The sequence below is a fragment of the Mus caroli genome, chromosome 2 (assembly GCF_900094665.2).
Source record: "Mus caroli chromosome 2, CAROLI_EIJ_v1.1, whole genome shotgun sequence".
NCBI lineage: Eukaryota > Metazoa > Chordata > Mammalia > Rodentia > Muridae > Mus > Mus caroli.
Window position 1 is genome coordinate 148,785,932 of NC_034571.1, and position 15,406 is coordinate 148,801,337.

General features: G+C 52.2%; 1 protein-coding gene across 2 annotated transcripts; it reads left to right on the forward strand.

The window, feature by feature from the left end:
• The first annotated feature begins 774 nt into the window (after window positions 1-774).
• Window positions 775-14,313, forward strand: Tgif2 (TGFB induced factor homeobox 2). 2 transcript variants are annotated; one of them, XM_029473816.1, is made up of 4 exons: window positions 775-904; window positions 4,793-5,018; window positions 13,063-13,162; window positions 13,280-14,313. In XM_029473816.1, the coding sequence occupies exons 2-4, from the start codon at window positions 4,827-4,829 to the stop codon at window positions 13,582-13,584; spliced, it is 597 nt and encodes a 198-aa protein (XP_029329676.1). In that variant the 5' UTR covers window positions 775-904; window positions 4,793-4,826; the 3' UTR covers window positions 13,585-14,313. The 2 variants fall into 2 exon arrangements, with proteins under 2 accessions (XP_029329676.1, XP_021004764.1); XM_021149105.2 differs by having other exon boundaries at window positions 13,063-14,313.
• Window positions 14,314-15,406: the final 1,093 nt, after the last annotated feature.

The window sequence follows — 15,406 nt, forward strand, 5'->3', positions numbered from 1 at the left end:
TGGAAGCGCCTAGCCTCACCCTCTCCAACTGGGGTTAGCCACCAAGGGAATGGCTCGGGGCTCTATCATTAGACCCACCTGGCCAAAGGACACTGGCACACGTGGTAAGGCAGGGACCAGCGAGTAACTGCGGCCACCTCCAAATTGCGACACGGTACCTGCCTCACCCACGCTCCTGGGGTGCAGCCTGTACTCACCCCTGGCCGACCCTCTGCGCTAGGCTTGGGGTTTTATCCCAAGTGGTCTTCGCCGCGCCGTTTGTCTTACGAGCGGACAAAACAACAACTGGTCCCTTAGCACCTGGGAGTTACTCTGAGCCTACTGAGCCTCAGTTTCTCCATCCCCACAAGGGCAAGCTCCCAGAGGAGGAAGCGAACTTACAAAGGTACGGGGACTGGCACCCTTTGTGCCCGGTAGTGCCCCCACCCCCATGGAGGAGCACACAGTAGGCGCTCCGGAAACACTCTTTGAAAGGAGGAGAGGGCCACTTCCTGCCCTGGAGCTGACTCGGAGAGCCCTGGTCCCACCGCTCCGCCCCGGGCCCGGGCCATGCTGCATTCCTAAGGTGGGTGGGCGCAGGAAGGAGGTGCCGCGGGCCCGCCCCCTCCGACGCGTGGGCGGGGCGAAGCCCCCTGGCTCTGCGGGCCCGCCCCCGAGGGTGGGCGTAGCTGGCCACGCTCTGCACAAAGTTTGTTTCTGCCTCGGGGCGGTGGGGGAGGGTGCGGCGGGCGCGATGGGAGGAGAGGGGATCTGACGTCAGGTCGCGAGGTGCTTTCCAGCCGCGAGCTGTCAGGCGGGTGTCAGACCCGGCAGGTACGCGGCGCGTTCCCCCGGCGCCCCCCGCCCCGGCCGGGTGGTCCCGCACCCCACCGAGGCCGCGTGGGCCGGAAAGCCGCCAGGGAAGGTGAGTGCGGGGCGCCGGGGGGCTGGAGACGCGGGAGGAGGCGCGCGGACAACTTGGAAAGTTTCTTGGGGCGATGGGGCGGGGGAGGGGGCGTCGTCCCGGCGCGTGCGACAGTGGGTGTGTGAGCCCCCGGGCTGTGTGTGAGTCGGGACCGCGGAACGCTGGCGCGGAATGCCGAGGTTGGGGGGGGGGCCCTGTTCGGGGTCCTTGAGGGAGGACTCGGCTCCCAAAGCTCCTCTGGGAGAGGGCAGCCGGTGCCCTGCAGCGGGGTGAGCGCGCGGGGAGCGGGTTTGTTTGGTTTCAAAAGTGCACGTTGCTAACCGCCGGCAGCCCCCCCCCTCCCGCACGGCGACCGAGCGGGACCGGGGGCCGCCGAGTGACAGCTGGAGGTGGGGGCCGCGGGCGGGGCTCCGACGGAGAGGGCTTGGGAGCCCGCGCGAGTTCCCCTTTCCTTTGGAACAAAGGAAAGTCTGTCTCCGAGGCATCTGTCACTCCCGGGCGGGCCAAGGCTGTGGGGCGCGTGGGGCTGGCGACGCGGAGAAAGTTTGTGCGCGCCGGGACCCCGGGATCAGGCGAAGGGCAGCCGAGCGTCTTGCGGGGGCTGTGCGCGTCCCCGATGTAGGGGGGGCGGCCAACATGGAGTCCGGGCGCAGAGTTGGGGGGGGGGCGGCGCGGAGGTTGGAGCCCAGCCCCCTCTTTTCCCCTCCCCCTCCGGGCCGAGTTCGGAGCACAAAGCCGAGCGCGCACGCTCCGGCGGCCCCGCGCCCCAAGAGTCACCCTGCGCGGAGTACCAGGGAACGGGTTGGGAACTAAACTTTTTCCTGTCCCAAAATGGACACGTGAGTTTTTTTTTTCTTGCAAAGTTCACCCCCCCACCAACCCCCAAGCGCCGGGTGGCGGACCGACAGGGGAGCTGTTGCTCGCACCGTGACTCTGGTGGGGGACAGTTGAGTGAGGGTGCCTTGAGCGCCGGCGGATTCGTCGGCGCCCCATGAGCCATGTGCTCCGCTGCGTCTGGGCCGCGGGGGAGGCTGCGCGCTTTGTGTGAACTGCTGGGAACTCCAGCCTCAGTGTGCGGCCCGGGGGATTGTATCTGGAGCTGGGCGAGTTGTCAGAAAGTTCCTGTGGGAGTGGCTGCAGATGGTGTTGTGGGAGTGTGTAGGAGATTGATGGGGTGCAGTGTCCAAGGGGTGCCTCCAATAACCCAGTTAGTATAAAAAAACTGATGGATGGCCGGTGTGGTGACGTGCGTGCTCCTGGGTCGGAGAGATCGTGGGTGGGCAGGTCACTTGGAGTTCGTGGGTGGGCGGGTGCAGGAGTTGGGCTAGTTTCGAGAGTCTAGTCGTTGGTCTAGTATATAGTGTGTAAAGCTATGTGTGTTTGTAAAACTCTGGGAACTTGCGGGATGTGAGCAGTGGGTCGGATCGGTTATTCAAACAGTGCTCAACTTGCAGGAGGGAAATTGAGGTATCGCTGGTGTGCGTGTGTGTCTAACCTGCAGACAGCCCTAGGGTGCAGGACCCAGAGGTGGGGAAACTTCATGCGGAGGGGTGCTCTTCTGGAAGGGGAACTCTGAAGACTGGGTTCTGGCAGGCAGCCAGAGTGGAATAAGTGAAGATAACCTTGAGTAAACTTGTCACCCACCGCCAGCGCTGCCTTCCTGAGCTGGTCTCGCAGCTGTCCTGGTGGCTGACTTACATGTCTGCCCTCAGAATAAATCCTCCTGAGTTCCTCTGAGTAAACACTGCCTCTGAGCAGTGCCCGGTTCACCTCCAGGTGGCCTGGCTGAAGGTAGACCCTTCCCTCGAAAGTCTGGCTTAGCCAGCCCAGAGATCTGGGCTCAGGCCCAAGTCGAGGAAACAAAACCTGGGAGATGGCAGAGTTTTTTGGCTGGGCCTGCTGAGGAGCTGTTAAAAGGCAAAGAAGGGAGGAGCCTGCAGATCCTGGACCAGCCTTGGCCTAGAACTTGTGCTATTAAAATGTAAATTTCTTTTGCTTTTGTGAACGAGAACTTTGTCTGCTGGAGGGGCAGCTGATAGGAGTTATCTAGGCAGAAACCTTCCTTCACGGACCAGGGGAGGAGGAGGGCTTCAGACTCTGAAAGGACACTTCAGAGTGGGATCACACAGCCCAGTGGAAGTTAAAGCAGGGACCAGAGCCACACACTTCATTGGTCAGGATTCTGAGATTAAGTCTGGACCAGGTCAGAGGCCGGACCAAGGAAGAAGGTCTAAAAACCAACGGAGGAATGACTCAGTACGCACACAGCCTGCCTGCGGCAGGGGCGGCAGGACTTGGTGAACAGTTACCAGACCCGCCTCCGGGCCTTGGAGGGAAAATTACCCGATTCCAAATCCTTCTTTATAATCAGTCTTAAAAGATGGGACATTTTTTATTTTATTTTTTTATGTGTGTGGATTTTCACCCGCACCTCGGGGGTCGAGAGAGAGCATCTAATCCCCTGGAACTGGATTTTGGGTGGTTGTGTTCCTCCATGTGGGTGTGGGGAGTGGAACCCACCGCTTCTGTAAGAGCGCGTTACAGCAAATGCTCGTAATTGCTGGCCTATCTCTTCCAGCCCCAGAAATTCACTTTTAAAATAAGCAGGCATGGGGACCTGGGGGAGGGGGAAGGCTGGAGAAACAGCTCAGTGGGACTTGTTGCTCTTCCAGAGAGCCTGGGTTCAGATGCCAGCACAGAGGGCTCACAACAATCTAGCTCCAGTTACGGAGAATCTGCCTCCTTCTGTCCTCCCAGGACTCTGCGTGTGTGGTGCAGAATGTTTATATATATAAAATAAGTAAAATCCTGGGAGGGACGGGGAGAGAAGGGATTTGGTGGGAGGAGGAAAATAAGAGAAAAGAGCACTTTGGTCAAAAGATATTTTATATATGTATATATAATAAAATTTTAACTAAAACATTCTAAAATCCTCCCCCCCCCCCAACTAACTGCTGAACAGCTCTGTAGAGCGAGCAGCCTGTTGAGCGCATCCCTTCGTACATGGGACCTTGTAACAGTGGGCTTTCATGGCCGACCTCTTCTCCCTGAGCATGTGCTCAAGGTCCATCCATGTCGTAGCACGCATCAGAAGTGTGCTCTCTCTTTTATAATTTGTTTGGTTTTATGTGTATGAATGTTTTGCCTACGTGCGAGTGTGTCTACACCACGTAGATGTCCATGGAGGTGACAAGAAGGCACTGGATTCCCTGGAACTGGGAGTTACAGGTAGGTGGCTGTGAGCAACCATGTGAGTGCTGGGAGCCGAGCCAGGTCCCCTGGAAGAGCAGCAGCCAGTGCTCTTAACCACTGAGCCATCTCTCCAGGCCCACTGTATTTCTTTTTATGGCCAAATAGCTCGTTTGTTCGGCCATCTGTTGAAGATCTCTGGATCGTTTCCACCTTTTGAACGTTGGGCTTCTGAGAGGGGCCAGGTGTGCATTTCTCTTGAGTAGCTAGCTAGTAGTGAGATTGCAAGTTTCCCCTATTAGCAGATTTCAAAAGAGTTAAGTGAGGTAATAGATGTTAAGTTTCCAGGACAGCCTGGCAAACAGAATCCAAGCTGAGAATTGGCACTGGGGAGGAAGAAGCAGAAAGATCGCCTGGGCTATGGAGTGAGTGAGATGCTGTCTCAGAACCACAGGATGAAGCTGTAGTTCTTTCTAGTCTTCTGTTTTTAAAAGGCGCCACCTACGTCCCAGTGGTCCCTCTTGGTTCCATGAATCGTGGCATTTAGGATTCATCCAGCTTGCTCAGGCTCTGGTGCTACTGTCCAGGGTTTGAGACTATGACCCCTGCTTGTGAGGGTGAACTCAATAGGAGCCTAAGGCAAGGGGGACAGGCACTAAGTGGTAATGTTCTCCCCATCCCCTTTGTCACTTGTCCCAGGCTCCCCAGAGGTCCAGCTTAGCCACTAAGCACCATGTCGGACAGCGATCTAGGCGAGGATGAGGGGCTCCTGTCACTGACCGGCAAGAGGAAGCGCAGAGGGAACCTGCCCAAGGAGTCAGTAAAGATCCTCCGGGACTGGCTCTATCTGCACCGCTACAACGCCTACCCCTCAGAGCAGGAGAAGCTAAGTCTCTCTGGACAGACCAACCTCTCGGTGCTGCAGGTAAGAGGGGATCAGGCATCAGTCTCTAGCTCTGTCCCCACTCCTTGTGGCCTCGGCCTATCATAACCCCTGCTGGGATAAGATGGGAAGCCCTCTCCTGGCTGGCCCCCAGGGAAGTGAGGTCGCTGAGGCTGCACTGGAGGCTTCGACCCTGAGGAAGGGATGAGGAGCGGTTCTTGTTGACCTTGGAGGTGAGAAGACCCAGGAGCAGAGGTTCTGGGGGGCAGCCCAGAGCACTTGCTTAAAAATGAGTTGAGTGAACTGAGGAGATGACCCAGGGGTTGAGAGCGCTTCCTGCTCTTCCTGTGCATCCGTGTTCCGGCCTCTGCACACAGCGGGCAGCTCAGAGCCTTCTATAACCCCAGCTCCAAGGGCTTCTCGCCTCTACAAGTGCACATATGCCCATGGAATTTTTTTTTTTTTTTAATTTCTTGATGTAAAAGAGAAGGTCTTTTAGCCGTCGAGCTGGAGGTAGGTAGACAAGCCGGCACACGCCTGTGATCCCAGCCCTCAGAAGGAAGAGGAGGAGGCTAGTTACACATTCCTCTCCTGAGCCTGGTGGAACTGTTAGGAGGAACGCATTTTAACTGGATATAAAAGGACCTTTGTGAACCGCATTGAGGGGCACACTCGAGAGGCTTGTACTAGAAGTTGTGTCTCTTTTCAGTTGTCCTGCCGACCAGCAGATGGGTTTGCTCTTTGCATAATGCTGACACCCCACCCCCACCCCACCCCCCAGCGCTCTGGGTCTGGGTTGGCTCTCAGCACCCTAGTTTATGCAGTCGGCCCTTGGTCTAGGCCAGAGACCTGCCCCTGGCTGGCTGGCCTTACTGCCCCTTTCGTGAGCCAGCAGGCCTCCTCTTGTTTCTCTCCTCTGGCCTGTCTACCATCTCTTCAACCCACAAGCTGGCTCCTTCCTCCCGTTACCTCACCTGATTCTGCTACTTCCCCGGCTTCTCACCTCTGTTCCTCCTTCCGGGAAAAGGCACAGCAAGTGGTCAGCCTATAAAAATTCTGTGACCTCACGCTACACCCTAGACGGCCGTAATCCCAAGTCTGTCTTGAGACAGGGTCTAGACTCAAGTTATAGGACCTGATTGTCAGCCCAACCTTTTCACAAGAGGACTCTGGATCTCAGCCAGTCTGCTACTGTTGCCCTGAGCCTCATTTCCTCATCTGACAATGGAAAGAGGCTTGGAGCATTCTCAAGAATTTAAACACCATTTGGGGTGCTCTGCAGCATGGAACATTTCACATTTAATTCCTGGGCCCAGCTCCTACTACTAGGATACTTTCAAGGAACATCTAGCCTGGGGGTGTGGGGTACAGATGGATTAATACTAAGACAAACCAATAGGGACAAGGGAACGAAGAGTCTGGGACCTCTTTCAGTACTCCCCGGAAGGTGTCTTTGAACTTACATGCTCTAGAGACACATAGGCAGAGACAAAAGGCCGAGAGTTTGAGACCAGAACTGGACAGACAGCCTTTGCTGGTCCCCCTGCCTCCAGCCTTTTATCTTTCAGTCACAGAAGTACAGATCAGATCATGTGACACATCCTCGGATGGGGTCCAGAATTCAGAGCACCCTCTGCAGTACTTCCTGGAGCTAGCCAGGTTATGACTATCCAGGGTCAATCCTGGCCTTGGTTTGTTTCACTCTCATCAAGCATTTGTCTCTTGCAAACCCTGCTTGCTGTTTGGGGCCATTGCAGTACATCCCTATGGCTCCTCACACATGGCCTGTCAAGCTACTTGTCACACAGTATTGAAATTTCTTCTTGTCAGGGACACTATTTCTCAAAACTGAGAAATGGACTGACCGTTTTTAAAAGTTGCAGAATGGGCTGAGTGGTAAGGCCCTGACTGGCCTAGCGCACCAGAGCAGGGTTCTCCAGCACTGCACACAAGAGCTGTTCTGTGGCCCTGCCTCCCCTCTCCATGCTAACTTTAATCATAAATGTGTATTACAAACAAAACTGAGTTTAAAACGTTTATTTTTGCTCTTATAAATAGCTATCAGACCAGTTTTCCAAAGTAAATAAATTTACTGTAGCGTATTTTGCCCCTGCTCCAGATGTGTAGTTGGACATGATGCATCTACTTGTACAGGCCAGAGTGAAAAGAGAAAGTCAAAATGTCCTTGCAGAGACCAACGAGGTTTACAGGACCATAGCTTCACTTCAGCATCCAAGTATAGGGCAGGGATCAGCCACTAGAGTGTACAGAGAATTAGAGACAAGTGGGGACCATTTGGCACTCCCTAAAGGCTCCCTCACATCAGCCTCAGCAGCGCACCCACCTCTTTTGAAGACTCTTCGGGCACCTCAAGTGCCTGAGTGGAAATTGACAGCTCCAGTTGGCCTTGCCCTTTCTCACACTCCTTTGAGATCTTGAGCCCCTGTACACATTTCCCTTCCATGTTACGGAATATAACGTTTTGGTTTGTTTGTTGAGATAAGGTCTTGCTATGGAGCCCTGGATGGCATTGTCTCATTAAAAAATCTAGCTGCCTACACCTTTCAGTGCTGGGCCTAAAGGTACCACAGCAGAGGCTTGTCTGTTTTGTTGTTGTTTAAGCTTTGTTTGATGGGTGTTTTTTTTTGTTGTTTTTGTTTGTTTGTTTGTGGCAGGTCATCCTGACCTGATAGTTCTGGAACTCTCTGTGTGGACCAGACTGGCCTCTGGCCTCTGGCCTGCAATTCACAAAGCTCTACCTGCCTCTGCCTCCAGGGTGCTGGGATTAGAGGTGTGTGCCACCACGCCTTGCTGGAATGCAACTTCTTGATTCCATGCTTTTCCTGTTACCAACATTACCTGTCACTCACTCCAAGACACCAGTTGCCTGTTTACAAGTCTGTCTCGTCTCTGACCCTGCTGTGGGCTCTGATTACCAGGTTCTTTACTCTGACCAGGGAACCCCAACCTCTAAAGGAATCAGCTGCTTCCACAGGACCTGGGCATCTATCTCTACTGGACCCGGCTAAATGCTGGCTGCATTTAGGTGGCACAGAGTTCTGTGGGTATGGGAAGCAGAGACCTTAGTTTTGTTGTAATTGCTCCACTCCAGGTGTTTTTTAAAATCAGTGTCTGCCAGGAAAGGGCTAAGTCATTGCTACTGGAGAAAATGAAATGGTGGTGGAAAGGATCGAGGCTTTGTATTTAGTTTCAAATTTTCCTTTGCTCTTAAGGACATTTCCAAGCTCTCCCACCAAGCCACACTGCTGCCCCAAAGGAAGAACATTAAATGAACTAGCCACTGGCCCAACAGGTATCTGCATTATGCCAAGCTGGTTTCTTCTCCCTGGGGCACCTCTTTTGATTGTGTCTTTTTACTTGCCCTGGAGCCCTGTCATTAGCAAGTCAGTGAGTCATGTGTTTGCTAGGCTTTGTCCAGGGCAAGGCAATTGGGAGAAAAAGGCACCTCCTCCTTCCCCAAAAAACAACAAAATTGTATTGTGGAGGATTGGCATGATCCTTGGGACTGTCAGAGCCTATATTATTGATTGGATTCATCTGGTTTCCTGTTACAGGACTGCCTGGAGGGTTCTGAGTCCATTTCTTAGCTTCCGCACCACCTGGGCTGCACTAGGAGGGTTCTGCACTGTGATGAAGACAGTCAGAACTGCGCCTCTTAAGTCCTTTTCTGACATTCCTGAGCCCACCAGCTGCATAGCTAATCCCCTGGTTAGGCCCAGGGGAAGAAAGGAACCTGGAAAGGCTATGTAGGAGTGGCCTGTCCCCCTGGGCAGGCAGTCACTATATTTACAGCCTGTCCTGTCCTATCTAAGCTGAGTCTTCCATAGGCAACAACATGTCACCTATCCTGCAAGGCTCCTGTGTATTTTCTGAGTTTCTGTGTGACACTGTTGTTACAGAACTATTGGTACTCAGCAGAACAGGTTAGATAAATCCCTGTTCTAAGTCTGAAGAACAGCTCTCTAGAGACCTTGTTTAAAAGCATGCATTGCCAGGTGGAGGTAGCAGCTCACATCTATGACTACAGGAGGATCACCACCAGTTCAGGTCAGCCTAAGCTACAGAGACCCAGTCACAAAAGAAATCCAAAACTTGCCATGGTGGTACATACCTTTAACCCTAGCACTCAGGAATAATTTGAGGCAGGTAGATGTTAAGTTCCCAGCCAGGGCTACATAGTGAGATGTGAGACCCTAATCTAAAAAAGAAAAATAAATCTAACAACAAAACCAAACCATCTTTGCAACCCCATTTCATCCTACCTGCCTAGAATCCATAGAGCAGATGAAAATAGCCACTTTAACAGATTTTTTTAAATCCCTCCCAAGAACTAGGGATGAAACTTGGTGATAGGGCACTTATCTAGCACACACAAGGTCCTGGGTCAGTCCCTAGTGCTGGGACAGGGAAAAGTGAGACGCATCTGTGATAAAGGGCTGAGCATGAAGTTCAGTTCGCAGAGTACTTCCCTAATCGTCAGAGCTCTGCTGTGGTCCCCAGCACTGCATAAATCTAGGGGTTGCTCTCATCCCCTCGGGGTGCAGTTTTATGGAAGAAGACAAGCAGTAGGTCCACCACACAGCCTGTGGAACAGGGTGAGTGTGGAGGGTGTCCTGGGCTCGCTGCCCACACAGCTGGCAGCTGGTATCCAGAAAGCCTTCTTGCTTTCTTCCAAGCTTACATTCATCTCCAGCTTTGCTGGACAAGTCACTAAAATGGTACCTATTTCCTGTTCCCACCTCACTCACAGCCAGAGGTAAAAGAAAGGCACATGGCTCCTATTCCAGGTGACTGAAGGAGGTAGGAAGCAGGTGATAGGTGGTGCCTTTGGTGGGGGGAAGGGTCTAAAGCCTGCTCCCTCCTGCTGTCTGGTCAGGTGTAGCCTTCAAACCTGAACTCCTAGTGATGGCCACTACCTCAACAGTGGAGATCATCAACAAAACCATGTCACGATAAAGATTAAATGAGTAAAGTTTTGTGTTTAAGTGATGCTTTTAAGATTATGAGAATTAAGCCGGGCGTGGTGGCGCATGCCTTTAATCCCAGCACTCGGGAGGCAGAGGCAGGTGGATTTCTGAGTTCGAGGCCAGCCTGGTCTACAGAGTGAGTTCCAGGATCAGCCAGGACTACACAGAGAAACCCTGTCTCGAAAATCCAAAAAAAAAAAAAAAAAAAGATCATGAGAATTACTTAAACTGTCCTTGTGGCAGGAAAGGGAAGATGGAGGGAGACTCTAGCCTCCCAGTGCTGGAATTACAGGTGTGTGCCATCATAGCTGACTTCATTAACTCAGCGATCCATTAGCATTTGTTTTTTATCGCTCATAGTTGCAGAGGCTTGGTCCGGGATTGCTTGCTCATTGTTTCTGGCCTGGTTACGAAGCAATGGCATAGCAGTGTGCTGGACAGTGGGGAAGCTGTTTGTGGCCAACAGGAAGCAGATAGAGATGGATCTCATAGGTTTATATACTGTTCCTTCCTGTTTCTGGGTATGTCCTGGTGGTCATTCACCTGTTTGTTTACTGCCATTGCATAACCAGATGATGTCAGCACCTCAGGGCAGGGCATATGTTAAAAGGCAGCCCCAGCAAGCACCAGTGACTGGCCTGAAGCATAAAACGATGATGAATAAGAAGCCCTGAAAGAAGATTAGGAGAATGTAGGAGGCTCTAACTCAACTGTTTCAGAGACTTCATGAGCTGGCCTCAGGGTCCTGAGACAGATAGGGAGAGAAGTGACCATCTGGGTCCTGCCAGCTGAGATTCTGCCTTCTACAAGGCTGAACTCTAAGTGTGTTCACCAGGAATGCTGAAGGCGGCCCAGTCATTTTACAGAATAAAAGTTGGATGCACTGTGCTCAGTAAGTAGTAGCTGTTAAGAGAGCTCGGCACTGGAGGTACAAAGCCTGTGTCTTGGTCCATCAGTAGGCAAGAAGTGTTCCGGGAAGAAGGGAGTGTGCTATGTAGAAGGTGTATGTAGAAGGTGTAGCGTTCTTTGGAGGTTAAGTTTGGTTTGGAGTTTTTTGGGGGGTGGGGGTCGAGATGGGTTTCTCTGTGTAAACGGTGCTGGCTGTTCTGGAACTCACTCTGTAGACCAGGCTAGCCTCAAATTCATAAGAGATTCATCTGATTCTGCCTCCCAAGTGGTGGGATTAAAGACATGTGCCACCTTCACCCCTCAGGGTTTACATATCCAAAGCCTTTGCCTCTAGAGTGCTGAGATTAAAGATTGTCTTGTGTTTTGTTTGTTGTTACTTTGTTTTGAATGAGCAGGGCCTAAAAGCAGTTGCACATGCTGACAGCAAAAGAGCAGGAAGGAATGGTGTCGGGTTGGAAAGGTAAACTGGACAGGAGGGTCTTAGTGCCCTGGCTCCTTAATCTGGACTCAGACTAGTGGTAGTAGGGAACAGTCAGCCACTTCCTAGCCGTATCACATTGAGAACATAAAATGGAAAGAGGTCAGAAAGAGAGCTGTGAAGCCAGGAGTGAACTCAGTGGTAATCACTTGCCTAACATGAGCAGGACTGTGGGTGTAATCCTCAACACTGCAAAGACAGTGGACACGTGGGCACAGGGTGTTAGGCCTGTTCCCATCCTACACGCACCTTGAGCTTTGAAGCATGAGACAGCATACAGAGAGGGATGACAGACCTCATGGCCCTAGTGTAGCTTGGAAGCAATCTCTCCTCTCCATGGTAGCCCCTTCGGTATCTCTCTGTGTCTCTGGTCTATAGCTGCTCTACAGGCCTAAGAGTGAGTGACTAGTTTTCCTAAACAGTCAAACATTTTCCTCCCTGCACCTCCTTAAATATAATCTGAACTGCTATCGCCATCCCATCCCCCAATTCTCCGCATAATTGGCCACCCCTTTGCTTAGAACCTTCCTATGGGACTGGTGAGATGAACTGAGGATCAAGGGTGAAGGTGCCACCTGCCACAGAGGCTAAGGACCCACAAGATGAGGAGAGAACCAACCCCCACAAGCCATTCTCTAACCTCTATGGGCACATGATGAGCACCTGCGCACACTTGTGTGTTCATGCCCATCGCTTGGGAGGCAGAGGCAGGTGGATGAGTTCCAGGTCAGCCTGATCCACAGAGTGAGTTCCAGAGCAGCTCGTTGTGATACACAGAATCCCTCTCTCAAAAAACCAAAATATAAAGCCAAGCACAGTGGCTTTTTTATTTTTTAAGTTTTATTTTATTTATATGAGTACACTGTAGCTGTCTTCAGACACCAGAAGAGGGCATCAGATCCTTTTTATAGATGGTTGTGAGCCACCATGTGGTTGCTGGGATTTGAACTCAGGACCTCTGGAAGAGTAGTCAGTGCTCTTAAATCACTGAGCCATCTCTCCAGCCCAAGCATGGTGGCTTTAATCCTGGTAATCAGGAAGTAGAAGCATTTGAGGCCACCTTGGTCTACATAGTGAGTTCCAGAACAGCCAGAGCTTTACAGTGACCCAGTCTCAAAAAAAAAAAAAAAGAATAACATAAAAATCAGTAACTTGTATGGCTCCCTGTGTTCATAGTAAAACTAAATCCTCATCCTAAGAGGTGACCTCAGATAACCGTACTGCACCAAGCCACAAATGCCTGCCTTTCAGCATTTCTCATAGGTACTCTCCAGCCACTTTGCAAGTGTGGCCTCACTGTCTAGCCTTGGCTTTCACAGAACTCCTATTTAGACCAGGCTGGCCTTGAACTCATGGAAATAGGTACATCTACCTCTGTCTCTTAAGATTTCAATTGAAAACTATTCCCTCGCCGGGCGTGGTGGCGCATGCCTTTAATCCCAGCACTTGGGAGGCAGAGGCAGGCGGATTTCTGAGTTCGAGGCCAGCCTGGTCTACAAAGTGAGTGCCAGGACAGCCAGGGCTACACAGAGAAACCCTGTCTCGAAAAACCAAAAAAAAAAAAAAAAAAAAAACTTGAAAACTATTCCCTCCACCCTTCCACTGGCTGGCATCTTGTCTGAGATGTTTGCTTCTGTCTTGGTGTCATGGGAGCATTTTGTAGGTCTTTTGAATGTAGTTAACTGATAAATATTTTTAACACTCTTTTTAGATATGTAACTGGTTCATCAATGCCCGGCGTCGTCTTCTCCCTGACATGCTTCGGAAGGATGGCAAAGACCCTAATCAGTTCACCATCTCCCGTCGTGGGGGTAAGGCCTCAGATGTGGCTCTCCCAAGGGGCAGCAGCCCCTCTCTGCTGGCTGTGTCAGTTCCAGCCCCCACTAACATGCTCTCCTTGTCTGTGTGCTCCATGCCACTCCACTCAGGCCAAGGTGAAAAGCCAGCAGCACCCTTCCCACAAGTGGAGCTGGAATCCCCCAAGGCCCTGGTGACCCCTGCTAGCACACTCACCCTGCTGACTAGGGCAGAGGCTGGAAGCCCCACGGGTGGACTCTTCAATACGCCACCACCCACACCCCCAGAGCAGGACAAGGATGACTTCAGCAGCTTCCAGTTGCTGGTGGAGGTGGCGCTGCAGAGGGCTGCTGAGATGGAGCTTCAGAAGCAGCAAGAGCCAGCCCCACCTTTGCTACACACTCCGCTGCCTCTCGTCTCAGAAAACGCCAAGTAGGCACCTGCTCCCGGGTGGCTTGAGGTTCCTGGCTCACTGCCCTTTCATGCAGAGGGTTATCCATGTACGGATCACTGCCAAGCATCAGGACCATTCTGTCCAGTCCTCAGCTGATGTCGCTGCGCTGCACTGTTACGGGGCCTGTACTCTGCTGAGTGCCATTCCTTCAAGCGTCCTCTCCGAGGAGACCAAGGCACCAGAGCCAGGCATGGTGTTGCTGCTGCTCCTCCAGAGAGCCCTGGGACACCTGCAATCCAGCCTGCTTTTCCTAGGCAGGCTCAGGAAAGCTGCCAAGTCCAGACTTGAGCTGGGTCCAAGCCGCCCCTAAGCTGTGCCTCTTTTGGTTGAGCCAGGTGTGCACATTCCAACCTATTCAAAGGACAAAGGAAATGCCCAGCAGATGTCACAGAACCGACTCCAGTTGAATGTTTAGATTTTTGCTAAATTGTTTTATTTTCCTTTTGCTGTGGTTTGTGTTAATGGCAGTAGGTAGCCCAGAAGCACAGGTGTGGGGAGAGCACCTTACACGGTGGGTGGAGCTTGGTAAGTGGGTAATATCCCTACCCACAGGATGATTGTATAGGGACCAGCAGGCTCTCTGCAGTCGTGCTGAGTTCAGACTAGAGTGGCTGTTTAATTCTTGGTTTGGTCTACCCTGTTATAGAAGACGGAAGGGAAATACCCACGGGTGGTGGGGTTATTTGCACCAGACACAGAAGGGGACAAAGCCACAACCAAGTCCAAGCAAGCCAGACAGTCATTTAGACACAGCAGAGACAGATGATAAAACCACAGACACACTTGTTTCTATTGTCTTTGGGGGTGGTTAAGCTAGACTGAAACAGTTCTGTTTTTCTCTCCATTCTGCGTAACTCCCCCCGATCCTGCACCACCTTTGTAGCTTGTTTCAGATTTATTCTGGAGCTTGGCAAGAATGTCATGTGCCAGCATCTCCTACTTGGGAAGAGTGAGCCATCTGCTGGTCAGGAGGCCCTTCAGAATGCCGCTTGTTCACAGAGGCGGCTGGAACCTTCCTGGAGGAGAGGCTGGTGGGGAGAGGAGAGACTGGCCCACCTGCCTGGGAGCTGTGTCTGTTTCACCTCCCTTCAGGTTGGGATTGCAAGGGCCTGCCTAAATTTCCCGGGGAAACAGAACACACTTGGTCTTAATCTCTTCCCTTCTCCCTGTTTACTTTGCTTAGTTTTCAGCAACAGTATACCCCATCTTTATATATCCTAAGAAACACTAATCCTAGATTTTTATTAACCAAAATACTTGTGTTCTGAATAACCAGAAGATGTGAGGAGCCCTGACTGTGACCTGAGGTTCACCCGGGTGTGAGCACAGATGGGGCTCTTGGATGTTGACTGGCTTGGAGTGCCTGTTCCAGAGGAAGGCAGAGACCACTCTGGCCTTTCTAGGGAGCCCCTGAGGCTTACCAGGCTTCCATACCTCTCCTGAGTGGCTTCACCCATCCCTTGCTGTGCAAGTGGGCGCAAGAATGGCTATTTGTAAGGGGCTGCTTCCCTAGGCTCTGCCTCGTGCTTCCCTCTGGCTTCCTGTCCTGCAGTAGACCCAGCAGACTCATCTCTCTGTCACCCTGAGGCACTGCTGGGAAGGGAGCATGGCGGCTTCATTGACTTTGTGGTTTGCCCACGGCTACCCCACCTGTCTGTAGGATGCTAAGGTAGGGGTAATACTAGGATGAGGGATTTATTTCCCCCCCACAGTGCACTGAGCAGGGGAGGAGGGAGGGAGCCATGCTGCTGACATATTCTGGCATTCCCCCCTCCTGGAATAAAACAGGGCATCTGAAGGGTAG

Bases quoted from the DNA above. Each gene is read 5' to 3' on its own strand.
- Tgif2 (XM_021149105.2), top strand. From the start codon at position 4,827: ATGTCGGACAGCGATCTAGGCGAGGATGAGGGGCTCCTGTCACTGACC. The intron at 5,019-13,062 runs GTAAGAGGGGAT...CACTCTTTTTAG, and splicing joins CCAACCTCTCGGTGCTGCAG to ATATGTAACTGGTTCATCAA.